Source organism: Paramormyrops kingsleyae, chromosome 7 (assembly GCF_048594095.1).
Source record: "Paramormyrops kingsleyae isolate MSU_618 chromosome 7, PKINGS_0.4, whole genome shotgun sequence".
Classification (NCBI taxonomy): Eukaryota; Metazoa; Chordata; class Actinopteri; order Osteoglossiformes; family Mormyridae; genus Paramormyrops; species Paramormyrops kingsleyae.
In genome coordinates this window covers 14940959-14954406 of record NC_132803.1, presented here as the reverse complement: position 1 = coordinate 14954406, position 13448 = coordinate 14940959, and the positions used below count along the sequence as shown (strand labels likewise).

The window sequence follows — 13448 nt, the reverse complement described above, 5'->3', positions numbered from 1 at the left end:
CAAAACCTCTGTAATTTTATTTCTGAACGTATTGTTAAAAACTTTATTTTACTGTGGAAAAACGTATTGTTTGGTCTCACAGAAAATGACACATTTAAAAAGTCTCATGTTTACATAATTAACCTTATTATTTTGATGGCAAAATTTCATATTTATAAATGTAAATTTGCGAGTAGTAAGCCATGCTTTATTGCCTTTGAGAAAGAGTTCAAACAATACATCTGTTCGATTAAGTACTCTTCTAAACAAAAGGCAGTTAGGACTTTAACGGCTTGTTCAGTATTAGGAATCTTTATATAGATCTTTTTTGTTTTCTTCCCCTCTAGCGTTAAACTCTATATTTGATGTTTTATATTGGACTTGTATGTCTGCTTGAAGTTAATAAAAAAAAAGAGTGTACTTATTGACCTGTGGGGCATTACTGACCTACTGAATTGCGATTTTGAACTGTCTATGCTACTTGTCAAACTCCACTTTTCACCTGTAGGTATTGTTATATTGAAGACTGCTGTATAAGCACAGTTGTAGCCCACAATTGGAAGAGGTCCAAGAATGTTAAGAGCTGGCAGGAAAGAGGTATATGGTCAGTGACTCATCTAATGGATGAAGAAGGCACGTGGCTGAGACAGGATTTTAATCAGAAATGTGATCTGAATTGTTCTTTGGCTGAATTTTCTAACGTACTGTATAGTATACCTACAGCATTTTTGGCCTTACTTTTGAAATAACTATCATACACCAAAATTGCATAAGTTAAATATTGGCAATGGGGATTTTTGGACAAAAAAAACGTAGTTATATTTTTTAAGAAAAAAATGTATTCATTCCTTATATCCTGGCCCAGCGAAATGAAATAAAGATTTAAGAGAATATGGACAATTGGAAATTGAATCCATAAGAATAAGGTATTGAAAATACATGGTTGCTCCAAAAGTTAAAGAATTGCAATTTAAAAATCTTAATGACATTATACCCATCAAAGGAGTTTCTAAGATTGTTTTAATTTGGAGGTAAACAGCTGCCGGCTGTGTGATTAACATATACAGATGACTGACCATTTGATTTATGATTGTATAACCGTCCATTAGTTGTAGTTGGATGTATATGACTGGATGGGAGAGAGTTCTTTGAATATGGAATCTCCTTCTTTCAATGTTATGTATTAGATCACAAAAATATTGAGTTTTTGGTTAATGATATTATTATGGTAATGTTTTTATACATAAATGTAAAGTTACAAAACAGTCCCCAAATATTAATGCTTTTCAGAATGATTTTAACTTGGCATATAATAAATTTATTTAAAAAACAAGTTAACCACTGACCATAATTTATTGACCCTTGTGTCAGAATATAATTAGCCCCTGGTACCCCTTATTTTTGTTTGTTGTCATTAGTTGATTTTGTTTAACTTTTAAATTTTGTTTTTGAATAAGTCTCATATGTTTAATGGTGGATATTTGTTGTTTAATAATTTGAAATTACATGGTTGACCTGGTGCATTTTGGTATGATTGTTAAAATGTATAGCTTCATAAAGCGTGTTTCTTGTTAGAAAAGGGGGGGGCAGGGGGGAGTTTCGGAGAGCGTTTCATGTGGGACAAGTTTGAACATAATTATAAACTTTAGTATAAATGTCAAAAAAAGCAGACTTCTCACTTAGTGCATGTAAGCACAAAAATTGACAACTTTGACAAATAGCATATCATATTAGCATCATAGTATAAAAACTGCACAATCCATCTGTTACTTAGAAGTTCTTAATGGAGACACCCCCAGGATTAGTCTAAAAAAGGCCTTATAACCCTACACTTAGCTATAGTTACTCCCAATAGGTTGGGAGTAAATAGATGATAGAATGACGTGTCATGTGGCAATAAAGATTCTGATTCTTTTTTTTTTTGTGGTAGTGTGGTAGCTCTGAGGCTAGGGATTTGTGCCAGTAATCGGAAGGTTGCTGGTTCAAATCCCCTGAATGCCAGGAGTGATCCTATTCTGTTGAGCCCTTGAGCAAGACCCTTAACCTGCAATTGCTTTGTCCTGGGTATGATGTTAATCTACATCCAACCCTATAAGGAGGTCCTCCAACTTACAGGGAAATTTGGGGGTTGGTGGCAGAATTAGCACTCCAGCCACTGGAAAAAGACAATGCTGGTCCATTCAGAATAGGGTGGTGCTGAGGCATCACCCGCTGCATGGATGCACTCAGGTTCTCATCCCAGAGGTGGTTTGTTGTGTGATGGGTGCAGCAACATGCTGTGATCTGCATGACCTCCTTACCTACCTAATATAGGTTAATCATTACAGAACCATGATCTACAGGGTTATGGTCCTACAATATTTGAGCAAAACTTTTCATTGCGGATGCTTTAAGATGTCTTATGGGACAACGTCTGAATTTTGTTTCTCTTTTCAAACTTTGGGAACCCACGTTAAAATATAATCGTTCACCGTTTGCAATAAACCAGACTTCTTTGTATTTCACGTTGTTAATTCGCACAAGATTGCTGCCTGCGGGTGTGAGCGGAAATGTGTGGCATAGGGCGCTGGGTTTTTAAGCAGCCGCCTGTCATTCAGCCGGGTCCGCGTCATTTCGGCGGGTCTTTCGCTCCGGATTGTTCACCTGCAGGATCGGCGCGGCGGCTCCTTCCTGAGCTCCGAGTTTTATCAAACCAACGTTTCTAATGCAAAAATTAATTCGAGGTATGTTTAAATGTGTCTTGTTATTATTAGTCGCTTTTGTTTCGATTTTGTCATATACAGTCGATAAAAATATAACTGTTGTATTTCCCTCCTTGTAAGGGAGGGAAATATTGGCGCAGTTTTTGAAACGCAATTTGCCCGGCATCGTTAACTGTAAGGGATGCCAACAGTGTGCCAATTTAGAGATAATTTTGACATTTACGTGTCCCAGTAGAGTAGAAGTAGCCGTGCATGTTACATTTGGGCATATAATTGTAGAAATTTAAAACTTAATTAACTTCCTATATATTATCTGCAGCCGGTTTTCCCGGTAAAAACAATAGTCAAAAATGTCGTGTTGCAGATACTGTACGTAGCCCTAGAAGTGATTATACTTATTTCTGGAAGCGCTTAAAATAAAATCCTTAATCTGCACTCACCGAAATATTTAATATTCATATAATTGTGTTTGTATATTAATATATCAGCAATCGGAGTAACCGCTCCTGTATTTTCTGAAGCCAGCTGGTCATTATATTGCTTAAAAATTAAAGCATTCTGTCCAACACTACACAGATAAATTCAGTCTATACACGCTTTTATTTTTCGGACGGAACTCTATGTTATATAGTAAATGCAGGCATTTCCTTTACATGTGGAATCCGCACGGTTCTCAGTGGGTGTGTCGTGTAAGTCATAAATATGAACTTTGGTGTAGCAGCAGATAGCTTGTGTTTCAGAGGTTATGTTTTCAAAGGTGCAATATTTTACTGTTTATCCGCCCGTCGTCGTGGCCACATACACTTAACACCACTGCAATACTCTGTCTAGCAGCAGAGGGAAGCAGCGTGGCGTTATTTCAGAGGGAGCACGCTTCACCCCCCTTTGTTCCCGTGAGTTCGATCTCTTATCCCGGAATAATAATTACATTTTGCGTGTTCAGTTCGAAGTCACAATTAAATACATTTAAAATACATTTAATTGTGACTTAAGCCATACATTTAAAAATGCGATTTTAAAACACACGATCGTATTTAGTCGTAGCATTCGGTCTAAGTTTATTTGTAGCCACAGGGTGTATTTGAGTGTTGCAGATATTGAATTCATGTCCCGAAGGTCTATTGCCAAACGACAAAGTAGGGAATCACTCTCCATTTGTGGATGACATGCTGACGCCATCTGATATCAGGGTGTTTTGCGTAAATTGAGGTACATTGCACTTTGAATGCGGAATGTAAAGGCGGGATTACCGTATCAGTCCACCTTGCCTTTGTGTACATATGACCGGTGATTAAGCGTCGGTCGGTTTCGTACCGTGATCTTTATTTCTGGGATGCCACTGCAGCACAGCCACTGTAACTCGGGGACTGAACTGCACTGGGATACTCGGCAACATCTCAGGGCCACACGCGTCGCCATTGGTAAGGGGGGGGGGGCGGTGAACATAGACTACTTTCATTATTTGTTTTGACATAATACATGTTATTTACATGGTTTTTATGTGACTTATTATTTAAAATAACCGGGACAATACTCAGAGGGGATGGGGGTTGATTACCCCTTTTTCCATTTTCGTCCTGCTACACCCGTTAAATAGATTGCATAGGACGGCAGAGAGGGATGGAGTGTCTCTCTTTCACTCTGTCTGTCTGTCTCTCTCTTTCTCTCTCTCTCTTTCTCTCTCTGTCACACACACTCCCCCGCCCCCATTTAAATACCTCGCTGGAAGCAGCTGTCTTCCGCCAGCCGTCCGCCCTTCTCTCCTGCCGCCCCGGAGGGCTTCCTTCTACACGGTCTAGGGTCATTTAAGGAGTCTGCCCCCCCCTCCCCGGTATAAAGCCCGTCTCTTCGTCGTGTGGGGAGCGCCTTTATTGGTGAACGGAAGTGTTAAGCCATAGTACCAACATGACTTTTTGTCTTACAGAAATAAGGGGAAGTTACCGATCGAGACTGTCCCGCTGAAGTGTGGACGGATCGGCAGAGAGAGAAGCAGTGGGTTTCATCCACATCGCTTTCGTTCATCTCTTTTGGTGAGTGTCACTGCTTTTACCGATGAGTATTGCTCTTTAATCGGCATTCTCGTCAGCTGCTAAGCGGTTGTTACCTATAATTTATCCTTCAGTTATCTATTCGCTATCTGGCCGGCAGCAACAAGAGATGTTTGATGAGCCGCCACGGTTTGTTAATTTTGTAAACGTATCCGAATTTGGTTCGTTTATTTGGAGTGTTAGACGTGAATCTGCCCGCTTGCGTGCCCTGCGCGGCCGCTCTGGTGCACAGATTGAATGGGAAGCGGTGACACCCAGCACGTGTTAGCGGGCGGCCATGTGGGTCCTTGTTCCGGAGGCGCCGGGCGGAGGGGGAAGCTTTTCTGGTCGGTGATCGGGGGATGGTTAAACCGGCATCCACATTCAAAGCCGTCAGTTACGCTTGTCTGCGCCGTTTCTAAAACGGAAAGATTCCGGAGACAGATATTAGCATGTATTAATGAGATCCAGAAACTTATATTGTCATGCGCACACCCCAAACCAGATAATTATATAAATTAGCGATTAGCTGGATGGACGGCCAGATACAGGTCAACGAGGAGATTTGTGCGTCGGCGATGTTATTAATTATTTCAGACTGTCTTTGTGAACAAACATGGCCTCCTTCCTTCCGTGAGCCCATTCACTTTTCGCCGGAGTTCTCGTAAGCGCTTCCTCTGTGAGTTTGCCACCATCCCCCATCACCACCGCCCGTATCCGACATGTCAAACACACGCTCGCTAACTTTAACCGTATAAACGTCGTGGAGCGGGTTCGTTTTGTTTGTTTGGGGGGGGGGGGGGGGGTGCAATATAAGCCTAGAATGAGCAAATCCGGATTCGGGCTCGCACCCCCGCCCAGAAATCTCATTAATACTGAGATGGTATGAACTTGGACCAGTGTGTCTAATAGTAAATGTTTTTGTGCTGCTAATGAAACGGGGTCTAGACACACCGTCAGCAGTCTTTACGAGAAGCTCGGGTTTGGTGGATCTTGGGGGGTAAACTCCCTACTACTTGGTGATTGTTGAATCATATGCATCATCCTGGATTTTTAATTCTCATTTAAATGGCAGAAATTTTGGTTGTTAAAGGTGAACTGTGTTTTATTGTCAATGGTCTGTTCATCTGTTTCGTAGCTTTTGAAAGCGCATTAAGACTGCTTAGCTGTATATAAATATGCAGATTAAATAGTTTATTCCTGCAGAGGTGGCACGGTATTTTTCGTACTTAAGCCATAGTGATCAATTGAATGTTTACCTGTTTCTGCTGTGGTAGATAATTAAATAAGGATAATTTAAAAACGCTTTATTTTTTATAACGATTTAGAATTGCAAACTTGTCTTGATCTGGTGTGCACATTATATCACAAAGAGGAGGTTTTTAATCCACTCACTTGTACTAAATTTTAATATATTTTAATATTTTTCTTAAAACATACATTTTTATTTGTCTTCTTTTTAGGATGCTCTTCCAACTGCTGACTGGCTCCCTTGCACAATGGAAGTCTATACGAATTGCTTAACCCCCCAGAGTCAAACAAACTCTGATATCTTGGGCATTCCCAGAGGATAGCAATAGCCCCCGCCGGACTCTCCACCCCCCCCCATCCCTACAGCACGTTAGAAACGTTGCCAAGCGTATCTGTTTACATTTAACCTCCTCTTGTAGCAAAGGAGAAGGTTTAAACATTTTTATTGAAGTTCACACTGTATTAAAATCCACACTGTAATACCTCATTTTTTTCTACATTGTTTCGTAAATACTATTTTTGTACAGATATTTATTGCTTGAACCATCTCACCGTAGGATTGTAACATTCTAGTAAGTTAAGCACTAAGCTGTGAGCAATGGCGTCTGTCACTCCTGTTTTGGCTACCGTGGCTGCCACTATGATGCCGTCGATGAATCCCCCACTCTCCAACTACCTCTGGCTTCTCATCTTGGGCTTCGTCATCGCCTTCATCCTGGCCTTCTCTGTTGGCGCCAATGACGTTGCCAACTCCTTCGGCACGGCCGTGGGCTCTGGCGTGGTCACTCTCAGGCAGGCCTGCATCCTGGCCACCATCTTCGAGACGCTGGGCTCTGTGCTCCTGGGCGCCAGCGTGAGCGAGACCATACGGAAGGGCATCATCGACGTGAACGTCTACAACGGATCGGAGCCGTTGATGATGGCGGGCTCCGTCAGCGCCATGTTCGGTGAGCCTCGTGCTGAGAGATGGACGTCGTCTCGTGACGGCTGTTATGCACGTTTGGATGAGTTGGCGCCATGGTAGGAGGGTCAGGTGTGCAAAGTGACGGCCAATCAGAGCGTCTCTGCTCCTGCCTCAGGGTCTGCTGTGTGGCAGCTGCTGGCTTCGTTTTTGAAGCTCCCCATTTCGGGAACGCATTGCATTGTGGGAGCCACCATTGGATTTTCCCTGGTGGCGAGGGGCATGAATGGAGTCCGCTGGAATCAGCTGATCAAGATCGGTGAGTGAGCAGCCGAAAGAAGCCTCGAGCCGGTCGTTGTGGCATTTATGATCCGTGACACGTGTTAGTTCTGTGGATCTGTTCGTCATTCATGCAATTGTTATTTATCGGTTATCCAATTGTGGCTGGCACAGCTTATGCTGGGGCCGCAAGGCAAAGCACATTCTGTGTGAGACTCTCATCCATTGCAGTTAATCTGAGCAGATTAGAATGAATTTGTGCTGCTTCACTGGACTGAAACTGATTAATTTTAGAAAAAAACAAAACAAGGTTTGACTCAAGTGTCCTACCATTAAAGAATTAAGGGCTTAAGTCGTGAAATCCAAGCACTTTCACTCAGTGGGAATTTTCTTGGTTTTGAGCTTCAGTGATGTTTATGTAATCGATGCGATATAGTTTGTCATAGATGTGCATATGACTAGCATTTTGCATTTGAAATAAGGTAATTGGAATGGGTTAGAGTGGTTCTGCCCTTGGGGTGTGTTCAGCCCAATCTGAGGTCTCCTCTCCCCCTGCAGTGGGTTCCTGGTTCCTCTCTCCAGTTTTGTCTGGCATCATGTCTGCTCTGGTCTTCGTACTCGTCCGTATGCTCATCCTGCGCAAGGTAAGAACAGTGATGACGATGCAGAATGAATTCATGTATGTGTATGTGTTTAAACGCTCACAGTTTTTCTTGAGGGGTTTCAGCTCGGCGTTTCTCGCCCCGGTCCTTGGGGACCCCCGACAGACCACGTTTTTCCTCACTACCAGCTTCCCCAAGGACCAGTTTGAGAAATTCTATTTTAGCAGATGGGTGTTTCCTCCTGACCACTTTATCTTTGTAAGCTCTGTGCCTTCACATGTGTGATACCGGCGAGGCCTTTGTGGGTGGAGAGCTGGAGGGGGGGGGGGGGGGGTCTTTGGCTGCTGGAAGGCAGGGAGGGGACTGAGCCCCTGCTGGATCAGCCTAGGCTGCAGTGGGAGTGTAACAGTTAGGTAGCCATATTCATTTCTATGTGCCTTTCTATGTGTGTCCCACAGAAAGACCCTGTTCCCAGCGGCCTGAGGGCTTTGCCCATCTTCTATGCTGTGACCATTGGAATCAACCTCTTCTCCATCTTGTTCTCTGCAAGTATGTATCACCTGCGGGGGGGGGGGGCCCAGTTTGGGTTTGGGTTTGGGTGCGTCACGTGTCTGTGTTTAGTTGCCGAGCGGGATTTAATTCTGACTGGTAGGTGTGAGATGCACAGTGTGTATAGGTGAGACTGACGCCTGTGACTATTTTATGTTTTTCTTTTTCCTTCGTTTTTCGGTCATTAGTCAATTGTTTTGTTTGTTTTTTTTTGTTCCCCCCCCCCCCGCAGAAGACGCAGCCTCCAGTAAGCTGGTCTGGTGGGCCGCGTTACTGGTCTCGCTGGCCTGCGCTGTCCTCACAGCCCTAATCATCTGGTTTGTTGTCTGCCCCCGCCTCAAGAGGAAGATTGAACGTGAGGCGCCATCCTGACACCCCCCCCCCCCCCCCCTTAATTTTTCCCTTGATAAACAGCCAGAGTTACTCATTCTGTGCCTCCGTCACACACCCACAGGTGAAGTCCAGTCCAGCTCATCTGAGAGCTCGTTGATGGTGGAGAAGGACTGCCAGGGGCCGCTCCTGAAGACGGCTCCAGAGCAGATCCAGGCATTCGCGCCTGCCCCCCCGGCAGCCCCGTGTAAGGAGTTCAGCGTGACCTTTGACGTCGGCGAGGAGGACGGCGAGGAGCGAGAAGGCACCGCTGTCCCCATTGACGGTGAGCCTGACGAGATCTCATCCCTTGGGCCTGCCATGTCTGTCGTGCACAGTTTACATCCACTAACCGTGACCGTAGGCGCACTTTGCGCGAAAATCCCCAGCAGCCTGGACAGAATTCACTGTTGGCTGGTAAAGGGGCTGCTTGTCTTTTCTGGGCTCGTTTTGGCTGCGGTTCTGTTCATGGCTCCAGGTACCAAGTCGTTTCGTGTGTCTGAATGAAAGTGAAGATGGACCTTACAGGAACTTGATAGTTCTAATTAGGGGTGCACCGATCGATCGGCGCACCGATCGATCGGCCTCGATCACGTTAATTTGAGGGGATCAGAAATCGACCATATTCCCATGAGATCCACCGATCTTAGTTATATGCTTTTAACTCTTTGGGGTCGAGTATGTCGTCGACGACATCGCGTACTTTTCGCGTCTATTTCAGTTTATAAATATCTCGCTGAAATCTTAATGTATAATCATGAAAAAAACGCTGGCTAAATCCGTAATCTGTCTTCTTTTCAAAACGTCCATTGTCGGAAGTATTAAAGTTTTTTTAATTAGGTTAAATCGGCAAAAGAGTAAACCATGTCATCTTACTTTGTTTTACCTGCATCGGGGGCGTGTAGTACCGCTCTCACCCGAAGATCGCTATTCACATTCTAAATAGCCGCATTAGCGCGTATTCAAATCGCATTCGCATGGTAATTTGATTAACAGCGCAACGGTGAAACGCGATCCAGATACATCCCCTTCAGCGCCATAAAAGGGGGTTGGGGACGTGGCCAGGTGACAATGTCTCATTCATACACATGAAAGTTGCTACATATTCAATGAAAGGAGCCAGAAATAGTTACATGAGTTAGGTTTTTCTTATTTATTTATCCAAATTAATGTTGCATCTACACCATTTAGTCATCTTCATGTAGCCAAGACTTTGGTGATCAGATATCTGGGATCAAAACAAACTCCCAGCATTGCTTACTATGTACTTTTATAATGTTTCTGCAAGTGTTCCAAACTGCATTTTGCAATGTCTATACTTTGATGTCAAATTTCAAACTTAACAAAAATCTGACATATTTACAATATATATTAAAATAAAGATGAGTGTAATGGCAAAACAAATATATAAGAAATAATTTATTTGCCATGAATTAAGTGTGATGAAATGTGTGATCATGCCCCAGTCAGTGAAAGTGTGTTTCCTACCCCTATGCCCCAGAGGGTTAAATCAGCCTTTTCTCCCATTCCCGAGAGAGGTGCAGTGCAGGCTGCCTCCCTCCCTATTTTTTGGACAAGTGTGTCATAACAGCTATATATATATATATATTTTTTTTTACAAAATTAGAGAAATTAAAGTCTGGAAGAAAAAATATGATTTTGTAGTTCAAACAGCAATGTTCATTTATATTTGAGGACACTACCTCATGTTTTGTGAGTATTCATATCAATTTACTCAATAAAAATGGAAACATTGAAGTAACTGTCTTTTAGTTATGAAAGAAACAAGATCGGCAAAAAAAAAATCGAGATCGGCAGGTAAGGTTGCCTAAGGATCGGTGATCGTTGATCGGCCAGAAAACTGCAATCGGTGCACCCCTAGTTCTAATGTAGTTTGTTTCGGTTCGGTAATCGGTTCAGATTTTATTAGTCACGCACCGCAGTTTCTGATCCGTGCGAGTTGGCTTCTGAAGTGGCCAACAGCACTTTGGTGTCATCACACTCTGATTGGCTGGATATTGATGATGTCGTTGCCCTCACCAGGCCAGAACCGGGCCCACATTCAGTTCAGCAACGGCCCGGCTCACATTCCCAGCGTCGGCTACAGCCAGTACCACACGGTGCACAAGGACTCGGGCCTCTACAAGGACCTGCTGCACAAGCTGCACCTGGCCAAGGTGCGCGACTGCATGGGGGAGCCGGGGGAGCGGCCCATGCGGCGCAATAACAGCTACACGGCCTACACCATGGCCATCTGCGGCCTGCACGCCGACTTCCGGCCAGGAGAGGGTGACGGCGCGGCCAGCCAGGACAGGAAGCGCGTGCGGATGGACAGCTACACCAGCTACTGCAACGCGGTGGCCGAGAGCGGCTCCCCCGAGATCGCCAGCGTGAGCGCCGAGGTGAGCGAGGAGGCCGTGCAGGTGGGCGAAGGCAGCACCGACGACGGCGCCAGCGGCAGCAGCCAAAGCTCCCTGGAGCGTAGCGGCACGGAGGCCGACAAGCCGGCGGTGTCGCTGCTCTTCCAGTTCCTGCAGATCCTCACCGCCTGCTTCGGCTCCTTCGCCCATGGTGGCAATGATGTCAGGTAGGGTTCGGTAGGGTTCGGCAGGGCGGGGGGCAGGGGCGACCGCACCCGGCGTTTTCGGGTACAAACCTGTGTGACTCTCCTTTGCAGCAATGCCATCGGCCCACTGGTGGCACTGTGGCTAGTGTACCAGGACAACTCGGTGGAATCCACCACCCCCACGCCCATCTGGCTGCTGCTGTACGGGGGGGTCGGCATCTGCATAGGCCTCTGGGTGTGGGGCCGCAGGGTCATCCAGACCATGGGCAAAGACCTCACCCCTATCACCCCCTCCAGGTAACCAAATCCCCAAATGTGCCTTGGAGGAATGTGGGCGGAGTCAGTCACCCATCCTCCCCCAGTATTGCCATTGTAACCCGCTGGTTTTGTCCTCTCTTCCGCAGCGGGTTCAGCATCGAGCTGGCCTCCGCCCTCACCGTAGTGGTCGCTTCCAACGTCGGCCTGCCCATCAGCACCACCCACTGCAAGGTAACGGGCTCCGGCCGCCTTGTCCGGCTCGCGGTCTCCGTTAGCGTCGTGTCACTAACCGCCGGCCCCCCTCCCCCCCCCAGGTGGGCTCTGTGGTGGCCGTCGGCTGGCTGCGATCCCGCAGGGCTGTGGACTGGCGCCTCTTCCGCAACATCTTCATGGCCTGGTTTGTGACCGTCCCCATCTCGGGCCTCATCAGCGCTGCCATCATGGCCCTCTTCTGCTACGTCATCCTGTGAGCAAGGGGGTGGAAGCACAGCCCGGCCCGGCCGTCTTTGACGTCCTGCGTTCCTGGCTGTGGTGCAGCATCCGTGTGGCTCGAGCGATTTCTGGCTCAGTCCTGCTGGGTGTCTCATGTAAATAGTAAAACCAATGTTTTTGTTTTTTTTTTAACATTTATATAATTTTTACATGTTTTAATGCAGTATTAAATATCTTACTCTTTGAACTTGCTAACGGCTATGGTGTGTGGTATTTTCAGGTGCTGGTGAGTTTTGTACCTGTGTAAATGGCGTTCAGATGTACGTTTGTTTTGTTTGCAACTGTAGCATTAAACCGCGGGTTTTCCGCCGTACTCCATTATGGTGTCCCATTAATAGCAAGACATTTTGACATTCATTTTACTTATACCCACCATATAGTCTGGTAGATCAAGCTGTAAGATCGTGGTTTTGGTTCATTTTAGAGCCACCAGTTAAGACTTGATTTATTAAAATGCGTTCATACTGGAAAATATGAATCTGACTTCCCAGTCTCATTACACCACAAACCAGAGATCTGGTCGCTCCAGGTTTAGCTAGCTGTCAAATTTTGATCTGGTTCAAACTATAGCGTTTTGGAAGACATGTAAAGAATTACTTGTTACCTCATGCAGATGAACTATGGCGCGCTTTGAAATAAGTAGGATTTATGGGTAATTTTACCCATTTCGTCAATTCTGGACTGGTAATTGATTTACTGTGAAATTCAATAGAAGGGCAGAATTGTGAAGGATTTTACAGTAGTGCCTAGTTTACAATTAAGGGCTTGTAATGTCACAGCAAGGTTCAGGTAAATTGTTAGTGGAGTGCTGGGTTTGGATGAAGCCAACGATTGTATGTGTTTGTATTGCTGCCCAGTAACGTGTAAGCGGGTGTGGACATGAGCAGATCGACACCCTTTTAATCTGCAGTGCTAGACCTGCGGGGGTCTTTCTGGAACGGTAACGCGCTCCATGGGGACAGATCGGAGTACGCCAGTGTTTAGTTATCAGTTTAATGAAACCGTGGTCTTCGTTAAAAGGCAGACAGACCTTAACCACAACAGAGTCGTTACAAAGGAAACGAGATCCAGGAAGATAAACAAGGAAAGATACAACTTATCCCAAAGCGTAACAATCCCTCTAGCAAATGTATTTATATCAGTCTAAAAGCTCAGATTGATTACGGCGGCGTTTCATAAACAACAACTTTGTTTAAAGATCTGCCCCAAAACAAAATGGGAATAAATTCTTTTTGGAGTCTGTCCAAACTTTTCTGTGGGTGGTTGGCAACTGGTGCTTAGTTAGGTCTAGCTTTTGTGTGTGACACCCCCCCCCCCCTGTTTGCTGGTGCCCAGAACGAGGCCGTGACACCGGAGGCGGTAGCGCTGTGGGGCCAAGCTGCTGAATGACCAGTGAGAGGCGTCCAGGCCGTGGGGGGCAGCTTGGCTTTGTGTGTGTGTGTGGGGGGGGTGCTTTCAGGTTTTTTTTTTGGG

At 45.3% G+C, this 13448-nt stretch overlaps 1 protein-coding gene across 5 annotated transcripts; it reads left to right on the top strand.

Moving 5' to 3' along the window:
- Window positions 1–2570: 2570 nt before the first annotated feature.
- On the top strand, window positions 2571–12293 carry slc20a1b (solute carrier family 20 member 1b). 5 transcript variants are annotated; one of them, XM_072714366.1, is made up of 13 exons: window positions 2590–2702; window positions 4414–4512; window positions 4606–4711; window positions 6172–6906; window positions 7039–7179; window positions 7698–7783; window positions 8200–8290; window positions 8523–8645; window positions 8745–8945; window positions 10703–11246; window positions 11337–11522; window positions 11630–11714; window positions 11798–12293. In XM_072714366.1, the coding sequence occupies exons 4-13, from the start codon at window positions 6558–6560 to the stop codon at window positions 11951–11953; spliced, it is 1962 nt and encodes a 653-aa protein (XP_072570467.1). In that variant the 5' UTR covers window positions 2590–2702; window positions 4414–4512; window positions 4606–4711; window positions 6172–6557; the 3' UTR covers window positions 11954–12293. The 5 variants fall into 5 exon arrangements, with proteins under 5 accessions (XP_072570468.1, XP_072570467.1, XP_072570466.1 ...); XM_072714365.1 differs by lacking the exon at window positions 2590–2702 and adding an exon at window positions 3553–3574; XM_072714367.1 differs by lacking the exon at window positions 4414–4512 and having other exon boundaries at window positions 2571–2702.
- Window positions 12294–13448: the final 1155 nt, after the last annotated feature.

Excerpts from the sequence above, each read along its gene's own strand:
- slc20a1b (XM_072714367.1), top strand. The coding sequence starts at position 6,558 with ATGGCGTCTGTCACTCCTGTTTTGGCTACCGTGGCTGCCACTATGATG. Across the intron at positions 11,247-11,336 it reads CATGGTGGCAATGATGTCAG|CAATGCCATCGGCCCACTGG; the intron begins GTAGGGTTCGGT and ends TCTCCTTTGCAG. Across the intron at positions 11,715-11,797 it reads TCAGCACCACCCACTGCAAG|GTGGGCTCTGTGGTGGCCGT; the intron begins GTAACGGGCTCC and ends TCCCCCCCCCAG.